This window comes from Euprymna scolopes, chromosome 36, assembly GCF_053919585.1.
Source record: "Euprymna scolopes isolate OS-2025 chromosome 36, ASM5391958v1, whole genome shotgun sequence".
NCBI classification, from domain to species: Eukaryota; Metazoa; Mollusca; class Cephalopoda; order Sepiida; family Sepiolidae; genus Euprymna; species Euprymna scolopes.
Genome location: NC_136517.1, coordinates 76,040,899 through 76,059,855, shown reverse-complemented (window position 1 = coordinate 76,059,855; position 18,957 = coordinate 76,040,899). Strand labels below are relative to the sequence as shown.

At 31.1% G+C, this 18,957-nt stretch overlaps 1 protein-coding gene across 2 annotated transcripts in view; it reads right to left on the bottom strand.

Moving 5' to 3' along the window:
• Nucleotides 1–18,957, bottom strand: part of LOC145260616 (dipeptidyl peptidase 3-like) — a 116,499-nt gene that overhangs the window by 70,088 nt on the left and 27,454 nt on the right. For both annotated transcript variants that reach the window (XM_080118924.1, XM_080118925.1), the window contains exons 3-4: nt 13,033–13,149; nt 6,480–6,569 (exon numbers count right to left, since the gene is read on the bottom strand). In XM_080118924.1, coding sequence (XP_079975050.1) covers nt 6,480–6,569; nt 13,033–13,149 — 207 coding nt within the window. The remainder of the gene's footprint in view (nt 1–6,479; nt 6,570–13,032; nt 13,150–18,957) is intronic.

Genomic DNA, 18,957 nt, shown 5'->3' with positions numbered 1-18,957 from the left:
TTTCATCCAACTATAGGATTCGTCAGGCTTATCAGGCCTGACGAATCCTATAGTTGGATGAAACGCAGAATATTCAGTGTAGCTTAATCGCCATATATATTTTATAAATTACTAACTAGCTCTACCTACGTATTGAGCACTTTTGAAGTAAATACTTAAAGTTTACGCATAAATCTATACTTTCGTATATTAAATTTATGTGAATAAATGAAGTAGTTATATATATATATATATATATATATATATATGACAGATAGATAGATAGCAGAATAACAAAGTTGAATTGTGGGAAACGACAAGGAGCGAGCATTGTAGGTGCAGAAGGGTCAAAGGGTCACGCTGTAATATGAATCAAACTGTGACCAATCAAGTTGCACTGGGAGGGAGGGGGGGGACCGGATATGACGTGTCAGGAGGTTCTGGTTTTGAGTAAATTTTAGTGGAGCTGTGTTCAGGACGCTGAAAAGACAAAATGTGTGAAAAACAAGTCTCCCCCATAAGGGGGCGACGGTTTCCAAATGAAACCACAAGCCAAAGATTGCTACTCACTCCAGTCTGCTGTAACGAAACACCTGAGGGAGTGAATATGCATATAAAAAACAATCGTCGTCTTGAGTTCCTGTCTTGTATGCGCCTTTGATTGTAACGGAACCAGCTTCCTCAAGATGATCAGCGAATTCTCCAGAAGGTGCCAGCAAAAGACAGGTATGTCATCATGTATATTTGTATTATATGTTCTGACATACTTGCATCCAGAGACTAGACGAGCACGTCGTTAAAATAGACATTAACTAGATGATCACGGGCCTGATAAATAAGAAGGTAAATTAGGCCGTTAAATAAAGAAGTTAAATACACACGCAGGTAGATAACATACAGATAAAAATATATAACATATGTAGTTAGGGTATTTAGTTCTCTCCTACTGCAAGAACTGCGATACCAAGGTCAGAGAGTGGGATTGAGAAAAGGCACTTCGACCTACAAAAAGTGCGTGGGCAGTCCCGCTGGCATTCCCTAGTAAGGGCGCCTCAGGTGATTAGTGATAAACTAATTCCTTCTCAAAGAGAGAAGGCAAGTCCTGGGAGGGTGGACCTCCTAGAACTACACGGAACTAGCATTACACGATAATCAACAGGGACCTGGTCATTACAGGAATGTTCTGGAAAAAAAATTTCACTTAATTTCAATAGGTTTTTTTTTTTACAGCGAAAAAAAAAAATTGTCATCATATTGAGCAGAAGGTTCGATTTTTAGGAAGAAAAGCTAGTATTAAAGATGGGGAGGAAGTGTTGACGCTTTAAATCGAGTTATTTCCCCGTGGCGTTTCATCCAAACAAAAATTATAAAAATTCAAAGATGTCTACCTTCAATGTACTGTCATAAAAACGTGCTTTTCCGTAATATTCTTCATTTTTAAAAGTCGTGAAGATCTTTGATATTTTGAAAGGAGACAAATTACACAATATATTTATTATGTTTAAAATATTGTTACTGACATACGGATGGACAAAATCTCATTGTTTCAATGTTTTTTTGTTTTATTACAAGATTTTTATTTATTATTACAAGATTTTTATTTATTATTACAACAAGATTTTTATTTATTATTACAACAAGATTTTTTTCATGTAAAATTTAATCATATTATCCGTTAATGATTAAATTAACTAAACCAAATTGTGATAAAGCTTTACTTAATTTTATTAATGTTTTAATCTATTAAATTAATAGCTTCTAAAATTGTCAATCGTTTATTAAATAAGGATCTAAGAATTTTAAAGTCAGTTTAAATAACTTGAAAAATTTGTTTACAAAGTAATGGAAATGCATTCTGATGGATTCAATTAAGTCAAATTTACAAATAGAATTTATAAGTTGTCATGTATATTTGTATATGTTCAGACACTCAAACCCAGCGAGTGTCATTGTATTTTTGACTTCATCAAATAATAAAAAAAAAAGAAAAAAAAAGATTGAAGTTAAAAAGTTTGGTTTGATTATATATTTGTGTGTGTGTCCAGCTAAAAATTAAAAACTTCAAAACAAACCGCCACAAAGTTGGTATATGGTTAATCAGTGTTATCTTAAATGAATAATAGTTAAAATTAAAAATATAAATAATTTATTCTTATACCCTAAACTGGCACACAACATACCAAGAAGGTCAGTTTACAAACATCTCACATACTAATTAGAGGAAAGTCATTGATCTTTAATCAAGGAATCATTTCACTTATATCGATTAATTTCTCAAGAAATCTATTCAAAGAAGAATTGCTTTTTTTTTTTTTTTTCTTTTCTTCTTCTTTTGAAGATTGTAACGCTGGGTATGGGGCAGCCAAACCAGCTGCCAACATTGCCCTGCTTTTTATTGAAATCAACCGAGAGCTCTTTTTAGTATCCTCGCTGTTCCCTTAAGTACAATTGTCTGAATCTCTTTTACACTTGGTTCACCAGGAATATTAGTTAGGTAGGACTTCAGGTTCTTCTTCATAAGCCCTGTGGTACCTATAATAACTGGTATGATTGATATCTCCCTAAGATTCCAGTTTCTTTTCATATCATGCATAAGACCTTGGTATTTGGTCTGTTTCTCCCTTTCAGCTCTGTTCAGACCTCCATCATTAGGGACACTCACTTAACCAAGGTTGCAATTCTCTCTGACTTATTCCATATAACTATGTCAGGTTTCACAGCAGCATTTTCAAGATAGGTGGCTGTAGGGATTACATGGTCATAATGTATGGTATACAAGTCATTTCCAACTGTTTTTTCAGGTTGATGTTCCCGGGACTTGCTGCTACACTGGAGGTTTAATTTTTTACAGATGGTCCAGTGTACTTACATACTCCATGTCTCGTATAGTCGCCATTCCCTAAAAGAACCTTGCAACTTGATACTAGATGACTCACACTTTCCAATTCCGTGTCGCAGAATTGTTTGTGTGTGTGTGTGTGTGTGTGTGTTTAGAGAAAGAAAGGGATTGAATGATAGTGGAGAGAACAAGGAAATGGACAACATCAGATAGATCTGCTAGTTTGGAATAAAAATAAAACTTTCCAATTATAAAATAGGTTTGATCTCCTTATATGTTATTAATTAAAAAAAAAAAAAAAATGGTGAAACAAATTAAACTAAAAAGGTGTCTATTTAGACTTAAAAAAACTTTCTTTAGAAAAATCTTTATGATGTACGTACTTGTCATGGAAAATATGTCATATTCCAAAAATCACATAAATTAAGTAGGACTTTTTTGAAGAGAATCGAAGCAAGGAAGAAGGCGAGTCACCATTTTGTTTTAAAACTCAAGAGCGACAACTGAATTCGATTATCAAGATTTTATTTGTATTCAAAATAATTGAAACTTTAATCACAAAATTTGATTTTTCTTAATTAAAAAAATTTCATCAATTTATGTGACTTTTGGAGTATGACATCTTCATTCTGTGAGATTTCCATCTATATTTTTCGTTTTTTCTACTGTGCTGTTTTTTCCTATTTATTCACTCGTGTCATGTTTGACTGAATTTGTTATTATGATTTATGAATTTTAGTTTTACTGACAGTTTAAAATCAATAAATATTTATCATCAGTAGGTATATTGCCAGAGATTGAATAAAGATTAACAATTGTTCCTCTTTGCGAATACTTTTATATTGTCATCAAAATCGGTGAAATCGCCTATTTTTCAATCAAATCAACTGATTGCCTATTTTAGTCTGGGACCCACTATGGTACACCAGAAGAAGCTTCACATTGCATTGTAGGGAACCAACTGCTGATTTTACGTAATATTTATATGAATTAAGTGATATTTTTAAAATAATTATAAGGGATTGTTTGCTTGTGAATTTCCTATTTCAAAACAGGAAATTATCAAATAGACTTTCACTTTAATCAGTGTTTTTTTTTTTTTTTTACTTTATTTTTATCATTTTTTTTTTATTCTTAAAACATAAAATCAAACTTTTATAATCAAAATTTTTTTTTTTTTACTTTATTAGTTTTCACCATTTTTTAATTAAATTATTAACACCTAAGAAAATAAAACTTTATAATTGAAAATTAATTTTTTTTTTTTTTGCAAACTAGCAGGTCTATCCTGTTGTTGCCAGTGGTAAAAGTAAAACATTTTTCTATTTAAAATTTATATCCCTTTACCTCTCTATCCATCTCTTTTCCCCTCCCATCCCCAATTTCTCCTGTCTAGTCCATTACTCTCTCTGAACACACATACATACATACACACACAATTCGTCTTTATATATAGATTCCTCAACGAATTAGTGTAAGGCAAATATATTCCTAATCAAAATTCTAAGTTAATCGAAATGTATACAAAATGCGTTTTGTGTCAGTTAAATGAATAGATATTATTTTCTAAATTTTTTATATATCACTCAGTCGAGGCAACGCTAATAAAAAATATACCAACTTTGTGGGTCTTTCTTTTGTTACTCGAGACTTTTAGTTGGACATACACAAACAACTGCCTTTAATAAAAAAAAAAAAAAAAAAAAAAAAAAAAAAAAAAAATCAACCTTTTTCATTTTATTTACCTTCAGCATCCTCATGACTCGGTTTATTTTGTCCTTTAGTCCTCACATTCCATGAGCAATGTTTCTGACAAAGAGGGAAGAATTGCTGTTCTCTAAGTCAGAATCTTTTCCATCTAACACTTATCGTAGGCAAGTTTTTGACCTTGAAGTTGTATTTTTTTTTAGCTCCTTACATCAAGTGGCTTCATGCCTTGTCTGGAGTGATTTCCGGACAAAAGAAAATTATTTAATAAAATCAAAAACAAAAAATCTAATGACTTCTTATAAGTACCATATTTTAAACATTTTAGTTAATTGAATCTATCAGAATGTGTTTCCATTTCTTTGTAAAGAAGTCAGCCCAATCTTTCAAGTCACTTAAACTAGCTTGAAAATTCTTAATAGATCCTCATTTATTAGTACATTAAGTTCTTGTCCTAAATTCCCCCTAAATTATGAATAAACCAAAAATAAAGCAAATTCTGTATACTGTGCATATCTGAAAAAAAAAAAATCATTAAGAAATTAACAGGAATTTGTAGTCAAATCGTGCAAGTTTAAATTATTGTATAGTTATCTCCCCTTTTATTTTTAAAAGATTGCTTCCAAAATAAACGAGACATCCATTCTTTGATTACTCATAAAATTTGATTTCCTTATTTAAAAATAAAACTACTTGATCAATTTACATGATTTTTGGAATATGATTTTTTTGTTTCACCACAGGCAGATACAAAATACAGATTTTTCTTTATCAGGGCTCAACGTTGCGAGTGAAACAGTCGCGTTTGCAAGTGATTTTTCAAAATGGCGACTAGAAATAATAAAACGCTTATCTTTTGGCGATTGTATTTCTTTCACTGACAATCTTCTAAAGCTCACTACTGAGTGAAAAATAACTTTTCAATTTTTTTTTTTATTTAATAAAACGAACAAAATTATTTAAAAATTATTTAATTTATTTAAAATTATTTAAAAATTTAATAGAACATATTTTTTTTTTTAACGAACGCTGTTAAAAAAATATCTGAAGAAATTAGGATGTTTATACCTTCAAGTCTTAGTATAAAATTTGTTGTATATTTATAATGACACTTAAAAAAAAAAAAAAAAAAAAAAAAAAAAAAAAACGCAGAAAAATCTTCATGATGTACATATTCATCACAGAACGAAGATGTCATATTCTAAAAATCATGTGGGTTTGGCTAGTAACTTTTCTATTTGGCTAGTAAACGAAAATATTTAGTTGTCAAGGGTCAACTAAAGATAAATTTGTCTAGAGCCCTGTTTATATATATTTTTTTAATATAGGGAGAATTCTGGACAAGCACCCTACATTATTAGATTGTCAATAGCATTGCACAATAAATAAAAATTGTTTGGTCAGAAGCAAAGTTTTGAGTTTGTGAAGTAAAATGTTGAAACAATGCATTTTAAATAAAAACACTGGTACTCATTTGTCATGTCAAAATTCATAAAACTTCCAAAAATTATGAAAAATTATAGAATTAAAAAATAATTACAATTATAAATAAAATATATTGTATATTATCAATGAATCATTTTCTAATTTAAAATTGCAGAAACAAGAGAGATAATTCAGTTTGTCATATAGAAGTTAGCATGAAAAATTGACTTATCTCCCTTATTTATTTTGTTATTTTAGGAAACTAAAACTAATTCAATAAATTTTATTTTCCATGTAACTATTTTTATATTCTATCATTTTCTGAATTTTGGAAACTTTTGACAAATTTCGACATACTACATAAGTACGTCCTAATGTTTTTATTTAAAATGCATTATTCTGATTTTTTTTTTGTAGAAATCCACATATAATGCACAAGTACCAAAAGTTTAATTTCTCAGCTTAAATGCTACATTGGTCCGACCTTAAAAATCCGACAATAATTTTATATGTTGTACATATTTCTTACCTTTGCTATGTTTGGAATGAATTTTTTATCTCCAAATGATTTATAATTTCCCATGTTATTGTAAAAAGCAGCAGCATAAATAAGGATTGCCTGGAAGAAAATTAGAATTTAACATTAATGTTAAATAATAAAGTGACTTTCATTCTTTCAGGAAAATGAATTCTATGTTCTTGGGAGCAATGGAGAATTTGTGGAACAAGTAGAATAATATAATCGGAGTCAAACAATTTCCTGTTTGAGTAGCATGGAAATATCGAAAAATAAAGAAAGGAATACTAATATTAAAAAAACACCTCCCCCCCTCAAAAAAATACAAAAAACAAAAAAATAAGACATACCAATGAAAAAAATAGAAAAAAGACAATATAAGCAAAAAGATAGAAAAAAAACGAAAATAGAAAAATAAAGAAAATAGAAAATAAAAAAATAGAAAAAACAGAAAAAAATAGAAAAAATAAATTTTAAAAATAGTAAAACAAATAGAAAAATAGAAAAACAAAAATAGAAATAGAAAAAAAAAGAAAAATAGAAATAGAAAACAGGAAAAAAAAGGATAGAAAACAGGAAAAAAACAGAAAAAAGAAAAAAAAAACAGAAAAAAAACAAAACAGAAACAAAAAAAAACAGAAACAAAAAAACAAAAAAAAACAGAAACAAAAAACAAAAAAAAACAGAAACAAAAAAAAAACAGAAAAAAAACAAAAAAAAAACAGGAAAAAAACACAGAAAAAACAAAAAACAAAAAAAAAAACAGAAAAAAAACAGAAAAAAATGGAGAATTTGTGGAACAAGTAGAATAATATAATTGGAGTTAAACAATTTCCTGTTTGAGTAGTATGGAAATACCAAAAAATAAATAAAGAAAGAAATACTAATATTAAAAAAAAAATATCCCCCCAAAAAAGAAAAAAAAATACCAAAAAAAAATTAGACATACAAAAAAAAAATAGAAAAAGACAATAGAAACAAAAAGATAGAAAAAAACGAAAATAGAAAAATAGGAAGAAAATAGGAAAGATAGAAAAAAAATAGAAAAAACAGAACAAAAATTGAATAAAAATAGAAAACAGAAAAAGAAAACAGAAAAAAAAAGAAAAGAAAAAAAAAGAAAAGAAAAAAAAAGAAAACAAAAAAAAAGAAAACAGAAAAAAAAAGAAAACAGAAAAAAAAAGAAAACAGAAAAAAAAAGAAAACAGAAAAAAAAAGAAAACAGAAATGATGCTGGTTAATTGATAGGCACCATGCTTCAAGAGATATTTGGACTACCTGAATTGCATTAATTTTTTTGTGAAACAGACAATGCATCGCTGGTAGTCTTTAAATTCATCAAATCTTGTTAGTGACCGGCGTCTAACAGTTGACATGGCCAGACTGAAGACAATGGTAGGGAAAAGAGATTCTGTACCCATTAGCAGCACACTATTTAACTTGAAAAATGGACATTTTTGTGTTGAAACATGCAAAATGACTCTTCCTAATTTCACTAGAAAATACAAAACTTTCACTCAAATTCAACAAAATTCACTTTTCATTTTACTATAGCTGAATTACTGCAAAGACAGAAAATTTCAAATTATAATCTACATCATAACATGTTTTCGAAACATCAAATCGGATAATCCTGAATTAATCTTTGCTAACACGGTATTCAATAAGTTCTGGTGGTTGTAGTAGGTACGTGTATCATAAATGTTTTTTTTACAGAGGAGCTATCACCACATTCTGGCCAGTTGAATGTTTACCGTGATTCACGACGATGCATGGATTGGATATATCACTTTGCACCTCGTTGTTCACGAAACCAACCTACCACAACAAATTATGCATGCAAGAAATCCAAGACAATGGCGCATTGTCACCAATGTCAACTAGAGTAGGTTTTCTGAAGTTATGAATATCCACAAACTGGTCATCCTCATTGAATATGGGCTCCAATTGGTGATGCTGACTAGAGAATGATACTGGTATCGTTTAACCTTATTTGAACCTCCTCTCCATCTTTTTTCTCACTTTGACGATGTCTGTTTTTTTTGTCAATAGACGATTCCATTTCTTCTTGGCATGCTTTTCACACGATACAATAATCTTTCAACACGATACAATAGTCGAGGATTTGGTTGAGTGGTCTCTACGAACTTCATTTTGCAGCAGGATGTTTCAATTCCAACACACGGCAACTTCCCATGACTAGTTGCAATGAAAATCCATTTTTTTTTTTTTTTTTTTTTTTTTTTTTTACACGGTGGTCATCAAGGCCCGGAAGCCACTCAAGGATAAGGGTTATTGCAAGTACAGTACGTTAGTGTGGAGATTTGATGAAGTGTTTACTTAAGGGAGCGGTTCATTAGGAATTTGTTAACGTTGGACTTGAAGACATCCAAGTTGAAGTCAGGTGGGAAGCAGGCAGACGGAACAGAGTTCCACAGGCGTGCAGTTCTAAGAAAGAAGCTTTGTTCATGGAATCCACGTTTTGATTTAGGCACAGATAAAGAGTGGGGGAAATTTTTCACAGTGGATTCAGCTAGATGGGTGTTTTTTGTGAAAGATTGGTGAGGGGGGGGGACCAAAGATTGGAGTTCAGACGAGCACCTGCCATGGAAATAACGATAAAACAAGGATAGTCTTGCAACGTCTCTTCTGTGGGAGAGAGGTTGCAGGGCTTTGATAGAAAAGCTCTCTTTATGCAAACATAATTTAAAGAAAGTTATTGAAATTTTTGTACTGCTAGCATGAGTCAGTAAATGTTGATGGGGAAACAATAGATAGGAAATGTCATACAAATGTACAATGGAATAGGAAGTAGGTATTTTTCCATCGAGCCTTTTTGATTTGACAACGACAATAGAAGCCTGCAGATTTGACAATGACAATACAAGCCTACAGATTTGACAATACAAGCCTACAGATTTGACAATACAAGCCTACAGATTTGACAATACAAGCCTACAGATTTGACAATGACAATACAAGCCTACAGATTTGACAATGACAATACAAGCCTACAGATTTGACAATGACAATACAAGCCTACAGATTTGACAATGACAATACAAGCCTACAGATTTGACAATGACAATACAAGCCTACAGATTTGACAATGACAATACAAGCCTACAGATTTGACAATGACAATACAAGCCTACAGATTTGACAATGACAATACAAGCCTACAGATTTGACAATGACAATACAAGCCTACAGATTTGACAATGACAATACAAGCCTACAGATTTGACAATGACAATACAAGCCTACAGATTTGACAATGACAATACAAGCCTACAGATTTGACAATGACAATACAAGCCTACAGATTTGACAATGACAATACAAGCCTACAGATTTGACAATAACAATACAAGCCTACAGATTTGACAATGACAATACAAGCCTACAGATTTGACAATGACAATACAAGCCTACAGATTTGACAATGACAATACAAGCATACAGATTGCAAGGGAAGGGCAGCTTCCTAGTGACCAGAGGAGGAGGCAACTTCAGAAACTGACACAGAGAAGATAGTTGACATCGAGCTATCGGTTGATAGCGACATGTATGGACAGTTTTTAGAGCTGACTGTGAAACGGAGATAGAGACGAATTGCGACTAACAGACGAGCCTAGCCTTGGTAGTATGCGGGGGTTTCACACACGGATTTCAACTGATATGTATGTGAAGCATTAGCGTTGTGTTTTTCGTGTTTGTTTTATTTTAATATTTCGACTTTGTGAATCCACACGTGTTCCCATTGACAGTTGCCAGCGAGAAAATGACGATCCGGCCACAAGAAACACAGTGAATGAAAAATGCCACGGCACACACAACATTGGGGGTCAGGAGTTTGTCGGGGCCACACACGTCTGGTCACACAACCATCGGAAACGTAATAGGTCTTTGTGGTGTTTGAAAGCCTTTGCTTTAAATACTCTACAATAAGGTCTGAATCTTATAAACAAAACGTGTTGTGCATGTGTTGTCACTTTAAATGAGACAGAATAATATTGGCGGTTTCATTAGCATCATTCTATTAAATGATTAAGAGATGCAATGTACAATATTCGGGTTTGTATTACTATACACACAGATTCGAAAAAGTTGTCAAAAAAGAAATATATAACACATATATGCTATCAAAGGCAAGATAAGTTACTTTCCTACCTAACTGAATAATTTTTTAGTGTTTTTATTTAATGTAACATGTTTATTCAGCTTGAAAAACAGTGTTTAATAATGTATTGGAAAATTTAAAATGGCACCGGAGTTTCTGTTGAACATAGTAAATTTGGGAAAATGAGTTAAAAATAAAAAGCTAGACAAAATACTGTTAGAAACCCACCAAATATATATGTCAGCCTATGTCACAGTAACATATATTGAGAGAGTTTCTAACAGTATTTTGTACAGTTTTTTATTTTTAACTCATTTTACCAAACTTACCGTGTTCAACAGAGAATCCGGTGTCATTTTAAATTTTCCAATACATCGGTAAACACTGTATGTTTTTCGAGCTGAATAAACATGATACATTAAATAAAAACACTAAAAGATTATCCAGTTAGGTAGAAAAGTAACTTACCTTGCCTTTGATAGCATTTATTTGTTATATACTTGTTTTTTGACAACTTTTCCGAATCTTTGTATATAGTAATAAGTGGAAGCTTTTTATCTCCTCCTGGATCAGACACTGGTAGTTCTCTGCAAAGTTTCCTAGCAACAAAACATCATTCACAGAGATTCCTTCATCAATTTCACGTATCTTTTAATTTGGTTGTTTCGCTTTATAGCACATCAACGTTTTTGGGGTCATTTAATACTGAATCCAGTATTTTGGGAAAGTTTTTATGCTTCAAGTTCTTTATATCTTCAAATATTGTATATTTCAGTGTATAAGGCGACTGTCAGATAAGACGAGGTACAAAATTGAAGCAAATTTTAATAAATTTGTCATGTAAAGGTTGTCTTACGCGCCGAAATGCACAGTATTGAGTATGGAGGATTTTTTAGTTGTTTTGTTTGACAGCATATCAATGCTTTTCAAGCTATTTAATGCCAAATCAAGGCTAAGGTCGCTGGGAAAATGGTGGGATCCTTCTACCGCTCCAGAAGATATCTCACTAATGATGCAATTCTCTATCTATATAAGAGCCAAGTACGTCCAAAGATGGAGTACTGCTGCCACATCTGGGCGGGGGCTGCTAAAAACGGCCTATCCTGCCTCGACAGAGTACAAAATAGACTCCGTAGCTTGGTGGGGGATGACCTTTTCTCTACCCTGCAACCTCTTTCCCACAGAGAGACGTAGCGAGCCTGTCACTGTTCTATCGTTATTTCCATGCCAGGTGCTCGTCTGAGCTCCATTCTTTGGTCCTCCCTCGCCAATCCTTCTCAAAAAAACACCCCACTAGCTGAAACCACGGTCAATAATTTTCCCCATTCCCTATCTGTGCCTAAATCAAAACGTAGATACCATGAACAAAGCTTCTTTCTTAGAACTGCACACTTGTGGAACTCTGTTCCGCTTGCCTGTTTCCCTCCCAACTTCAACCTAGATGTCTTCAAGTCCAACACAAACAAATTCCTGATGAACCGCCCCCCCCCAAGTAATGACACCTTACCAATTCTCCAATACTATTGCTACACTATCCCTTTGATTACTGTACACACAATAACCCTTATCCTTGAGTGGCCATTGGGCCTTGATAAGTGGTGAACTCCATGTAAAAAGAAAAAAAAAAAAAAAAGTAATTTTGGAAAAAGTTTATGCTTCAAGTACTTTATATCTTCAAATATTTATTCATCATGTTTGGTTTGATTCTTTTTTGTAAAGGAAAATTGTTTTTGCTTTTGCCTTTGCAGAACACAACTGAGTTTTGCAGAGGAAAATGAAAAAAAAAAAGAACATTAATGTTAGATGAATTTCAGGTAATTTTAATTGGGTACAGCATTTTTTTTACCTGGTATACACCCGGCTTTTCTCTTCTGATGAGAAACATTTTACTTTGAAATACCATGGCCTAAAGAGGTTTTATTTTCATTTTTTTGCACTCTCATCCTTATTTATCTCTTATCTTTTAAATTTATGAATTGTTACTCTTAATCGGGTAGAGCTCTTCCTACTTTGATACTTTGTTTACACAGCACCAACCATTTTTGTATGTGCACATTCCAACCGATGCTCACATAGTCCTTCTTTCTAGGCATTGGTAAGCATAATCCTTGATTCATAATCCTACAATTCACATTAACCTATAGGGAGATTAATTTGTGTTTTCTGGATATGCAAACCTTGAACTGCATTAGATTTTCACAATCAAATGTGCCAAGGGTTAAGTCCAAGTAATTGTGATTTCACTCAATCCAGTGAGTAATATTCTTTTTACCGTCACACAGACCACATTTTGTTTTAAGATGATAAAAGACAATAAGACTAAAATTTAAAGACAGAATTATTATTTAAACAAAAAATTTTTAAAAACTCGAGCACTTGGGCGATCATACAAAGCAACCAAGAAATAGCAAAAAATATAAAAACCCAAACAGGTAGTCAAACCTGGAAATTATCTTCAGAAAGTCCAATCTCTAGCGCAACACTCTTGAACTGCTCAATGGATTGGTTTCGGAATAATTTCTGCAGTAAAAGGTAGATTCCTGGAGATTCTGGAGAGGTCTGTAAAAAAAATAAAATGAGATGAGATTCTAGAAAATATAAAAACGTTTTCTTTTTTTGTTTTAATGTAATTATGAAGTGTTGAAATTAATGTTTTAACTCGGCGAATAAAAAAAAAAATTATCAAGTGTTGAAATGAATGTTTTAACTCGGCGAATAAAAAATAAAAAAATTTTTTTAATCCGTCGCTTGTATTAACATGTACAAAAAATAACTCCGATTGCATAAAGTAATCTTCTCTTGATTTCTCAACTCTTCGTCGTCGCAAAATCACGATTAGATTCCGACCCTCTCTCAAAAAAGTCTTTATATACAGACTTCGATTGCGGCAGTACCTCGATTTGCATAGCTTTCTCACCTCTCTTTGTACTGGACGGATTCGAGGTTTGAATGACGGTGGTTCTTGTGCACATCATTTTGTAATCACAGTGTTGTTCAGTTCTGCTACAAATTTAAAAGGTAAGGATTATTACCATGTTACAAGATAAAAGGAACCGTGAAATATGTTAAGAGATTATGTTGAACAAAGATGGCGGCAGTAAATCAAATCAGCAAAGAATCAATGCAGTCACAATCTCAAGTGTTGAGTAATTCTTAATAACAAAGATGGTGGCAAAGAATCAATGCAGTCACGATTCAGTCGTTTCAAGATGCCGGTTGACAGCAAACTGACTTGAATCCAAAGTTTTGATATTTTTATAAGGTTGGAGGCTTCCCATTGGTTGATTGTCATAACCGTAGTTATAAATAAGATTGTCAAAATCATTGGGGTCATATCCTCATTAATCAAAAACATTTTAACACACACTCCCTTCCCCTTTTTGATATAATGAAAAAAATCCTTTCAGTCTCAATTTGGTTTGATAGTGTAAAAATATTTTTTTCTTTTTTGTTTTATTTTGGGAATTTGTCTTTATTCTCGTTGGTCAAAAAAAAATATTGATATATTGGTATAATGTGTGCAAAAAGAAGCCATTTTTAATCACATTGTTAAATTTTTTTTTGGTTGTCTTTGGGGTTTTTTAATGCATATAAAATATAGATATATATACTTTTCAAATATATATACATTAAAATACAGATATACACATTTTTATATATTTTTTTGTTAAACAAAAACTCAAAACATTCTGCTAGATATTTTTAGTTTGGTGATTTGGTTAGGAAGATAAGAAAAAATGGTTTTAGCTTAGTAGCATTTTCAAATTGATTTTTTTCTTTTTAGATAATTGGTATTTTATCAACTTGCATGTAAAGAGCTACATAAAAGATGCTTAAAACCGTTTGAATTATGCAAATACCATCAGTAGTTCAAAAGTTATGAGAATTTTAAGTGCCAAAATTTATGTTTTTCTTCTGTGGACATTTTTCTTAAGAAAAAGTGGGCTAAATTACGGACTTCAACATTTCAAGGACTTCTGTAATTTCGCCACCATTTATTTAATTTTCAAGCCATTCTCATGAAACTTTGTACTCTTATGTAAAATTGTGTGCTCTTTCTGATTATGCAGTCAAATTTGATGTATCTCTTTACCATAAGCCATAAATTATAAATTAAAATGTACAAATTTCAATTATTTTTTTTAAACTGGCACATGGTATCATATAGTTGGTGTCTATTCATGAACAAAACTAAGTATTATAGTGGTATTTAAATGTAGCTTTATTGAGAGTAGGTATTTACCTGCCTCCCCACCAAAGGAGAGCTTAATCTGGGGTGTAGCCATTGAATGCCTAAAGAGCATTCATGGCCGGTATTTACTATTCCCCTCAAAGAAAAAACATTGAGTAGATATGAATTAATCTCAGAAATAAATCAAAGAAAATTTTTCATATAGATTTTGGATTTCTGTAAAAGATGGAAATTTCCATAGTCAACGAGAACTTATGCATTTTGGAACCAGTCTAATTTTCAATTTTGTAAATCTCTATCTGGCCCAAAATATACCCCTATTTTCTGAGATGCAACCATAAATCGTACTCTACATGAATCCGCAATGTAGTTTTTACAGTACGAGGACACCAGGAATCCTGATGAGCAACAACTATATATTCACCAGTTGATGGTAATTTTCATAATTTCTATTCTGTTGTTTTACTGAAAATTCAACTATGTAAACAAAGAAATAAAATGGTAATTTTTTTACCTTGTTTCCACCTTAACATTTAAAATGATTACTTTTATAGGTTTTAAGATATGCCGAAAACGAATATCACATTTAAATTCTCTGCAATTAAGTAGTTTTCCAGATATTAAGCAATGTCATTTCTAAATGAAAATGGATGATATATACCGATTTATCTTATCAATTTTGAAATATTCTTTGTCAACTGTGCTCTGTCGTAACTTTGCTTCCTGTGGTCGTAAAAATATAAATCAAAGTCCAGTAGAGATGGACTTCTATGCTTATATAGCCTGTAAAATTACACCCATATCCAATTAAATTTTAGCCCACACATGTGTATCCAAATGTAATGTATGAAATGAAGACATTGAAAAGAAACTGTTCCCCTTTTTGTTGTCGTAATTTTTTACCGTTTTCTTTTTTTTTCATTTTTAACTTGAAGCATAAAAATATTGAACGCATAAAAGAAAAATAAATTAACATCATTTGAATGCTTATTTTATTCTCTTTCCATCAATGTAATTCTTTTAAAAATTGACAAACAAATAAGATGACTTGTTGAAAGTACATTAGATATGTAATACTGCCGATGTCCATGAAAATGCAGTATACGCTTGTAATGCTTAGTGTCATTCCTGGGACAATTTAAAATCTATTATTTTTTTTTGTGGTTTTGACTTCTGATTTTGGGTTTCTGAAAATAGATTTATTCATGACTAAATCCCAAAAAGTTCAGCAATAAAATGTTTTGTTTACAGGTTTAGTGAAAATGTTAGCTATATTATTCTCAGATGTTACATAATTCAGAGTAATAGATTTTTTACGAATTTCATTCCTGATGAAATAATATCTGATACCAATATGCTTCGACCTTTGATAAATCATAGAATTATTTGCTAATAAGATACTACTCTGGTTGTCACAATGAATTACTATTGGTTTTTTTACTTAGATCTGGTTTTAAAATGAACTTTAGATGGGTGTTTAGAAAAACTGTCTCCTGAGCGGAGTACAACAAATTTCCTTATATGTAGAAAGGGCAACAATTTGTTGCTTTTTAATTTTCCAGGAGATCATGGGTCCAGTTCTTTAGTCTAAAACAGTATCCGGTTATACTTTTTTGATTCTCAGAGTTATCTGAATCTGAAAATCCTAAATTTAGGGGATATGTCGTCTTTTAAATATTAAAGATTGTTCCTTGGTTCCTTTTAGATAATGAAAGATTTGTTTTGCACGAGTTAAATCCTTAATTGTCGGTTTTGATAAGTTTTGAGATAGCTTTGTTACAGTGTAACATATATCAAGCCTAGTGGCAGTCATCAAATAGATTAGACTGCCAATAATTTCTCTGTATAATCGATCATCAATTAATTTAGTTTCGGTCTTTATATCCTTATTTATATCAATCTCAACGGGAGTGATGTGGTTTACAATCTCGCATTCCAAACTTCAGCAAGATGTTTTCAATGTACCGGGATTGGTTTATTGTTATAGTTTCATTTTCACAGGTAAACTTTATACCAAGGAACCATGACAATTGTCCTAGATCGACCATTTAAAAATTTTTATTGAATTTATTTTTCACATCTTTTCAAGCGTTGTGACAATTTGAGACGAGTAATATATCGTCAACCCAAAAAAACAAAAATCAACAATTTATTACCTATATTTTTGGTATACATGCATGCGTCTACAAGACACTGCCTGAATTCTTGTTCTATTAAATAATTATGGAATGTGAAATTCCAATTGTGAGTGCTTTATTTTAGACTGTACAGTAACTTATTCAGTTTCCATACAAAATTTTTATTTTAAATCCCTCGGGGGAGGGGAGGGGGGGTAAATATAAATCTCGCAGTCAATCGGAGCATTTGAATAAGCATTTTTTACATCCATTTGATGTATTTTTAAATTGTATTGAGCGGCAAGTTGCAATAAAAGTCTAATTGTCGTTAAATTTCTCGTTGGTGAGAATGTGACTAAATATTTGACTCTAAAAGTTTCTGAAAAACCTTTTGCAACAAATCTTGCTTTAAAAGTTTTACTGCCAGAAGATGTGATTTTTTGGGAGAAAACTCAGTGAGAAATTATTAGTGCTGGGACGATTCCTAAATTTTCCGATTCCAGGAAAATGTTAAATTCTGATACCAAGTATGATTCCGATTCCTGTGGAATTGTTGTTTTGAAATATACCATTATAAAATCGAAAGTTTTTATGTAGCGAAAAAATTTGGTACAGCGAAAAAGTGGAAATACAATTAAGGGAATTTCGAAAACAATTTGATTTTTTTCGTAAAATTTCTTTCATTGAAAATAAAAGTCAAAACAAATATTTTAACCATGAATTGAACACGCACCATGAAATTAATAACAATCAATTTCAGGAGTTATTTTATATATTAAAAAATATAAAGAAAAAGTCATGATTAATTCAACAAGAATTCAATAACATCAAATTTCAAGAGGAATAACATGTTTTGTTTATCTTTTGATATTCATTTTTTTTTTGTTTTATTTTCTCTTTATCTTCGATAACTCTTTAAAATTTAACTTTTTTTGCAGCTTCAATTGCTAACTGATTTTTAATCCCACTTTCTAGAATATTCTTATTTCTAAATGAAATTTAAAAATAACTAAATCTTTGATTAAATTTTTAGCCTTTTATATTTGATCGTCTCAAATTATTCCAATTTATTTATTTGACATTTTTAAAAAATATTTTTAACAATAATGTTATTTTTTAAATCTAAATAAATTGGTTTATTTCTATATTTATTTTTGTTATATAATTTTATACTTATCGTCCTTTAATGTTTATTCTTATTTAATGTATTAATTTACCTCTTTATTTCTTTATAAAAAAGTAAATTTTGGTAATTGTTTATTTCTATTGTTAAAGAAAAGTTATTTATTGAACTTTTGAAATCGTCTCGGCCTTAATGAAATTTCTGACAACTTTTTTATTTTTTGTTAGGGGTTGGGAAACATTTACCTCTGCTCACATTACGACTGTGATACCAGGCATCGGTGAATGTCGACCAAGCCCCTATAGTCCTTTAGTTGAACAACTGAGTGACTAGTTAGTTTGCAAAGTTAAGGTTCAAAGGATTAAAAAAAAAAAAAAAAAAAAGTTAAACTTTTACTTTTTCAATAAATTTTTCACATTTTGTTTTTGTTGTGCCAAGTTCCAAAAGAAATGTTTAATTGCTTCATTCGCAGACTATTTTAATGAAATGTAAATTTCTAAAAGAAAAATAATTAAATTCACTTACCGCATTTATTTAACAGATAGCAAAATGATTGTTTTCTTTTGCAGTTTTCGAAAAACCTTAAGCGGAACCGTCAGTCAGCATATGTAGTTCTAACGCTTTTGTTTTTGGATACTTCAAAAAAGCCGACTGACTGTCAAAGCTTTGCGAACTGATACCACGTGATCAGTTTCACTTTAGTTTTCGAAATATTTCCTGAAACAGCCTTCGTTCAGAAAATAGAAAGTACATATATTGTTCTATTAGACCTTTTATTGTTTAAATAATTTGACTTTGCTGGTTTGATTTTTAAAAAATATAAAGGTTGACAAGACATTTGTCATTTACTAATGAGATTTTCCATTCATTTAATAATGGAAGAGTGTCGGTAAAAAAAAACATGCAAAAGATAAATGTGCCCCCCCCCCTTTTTT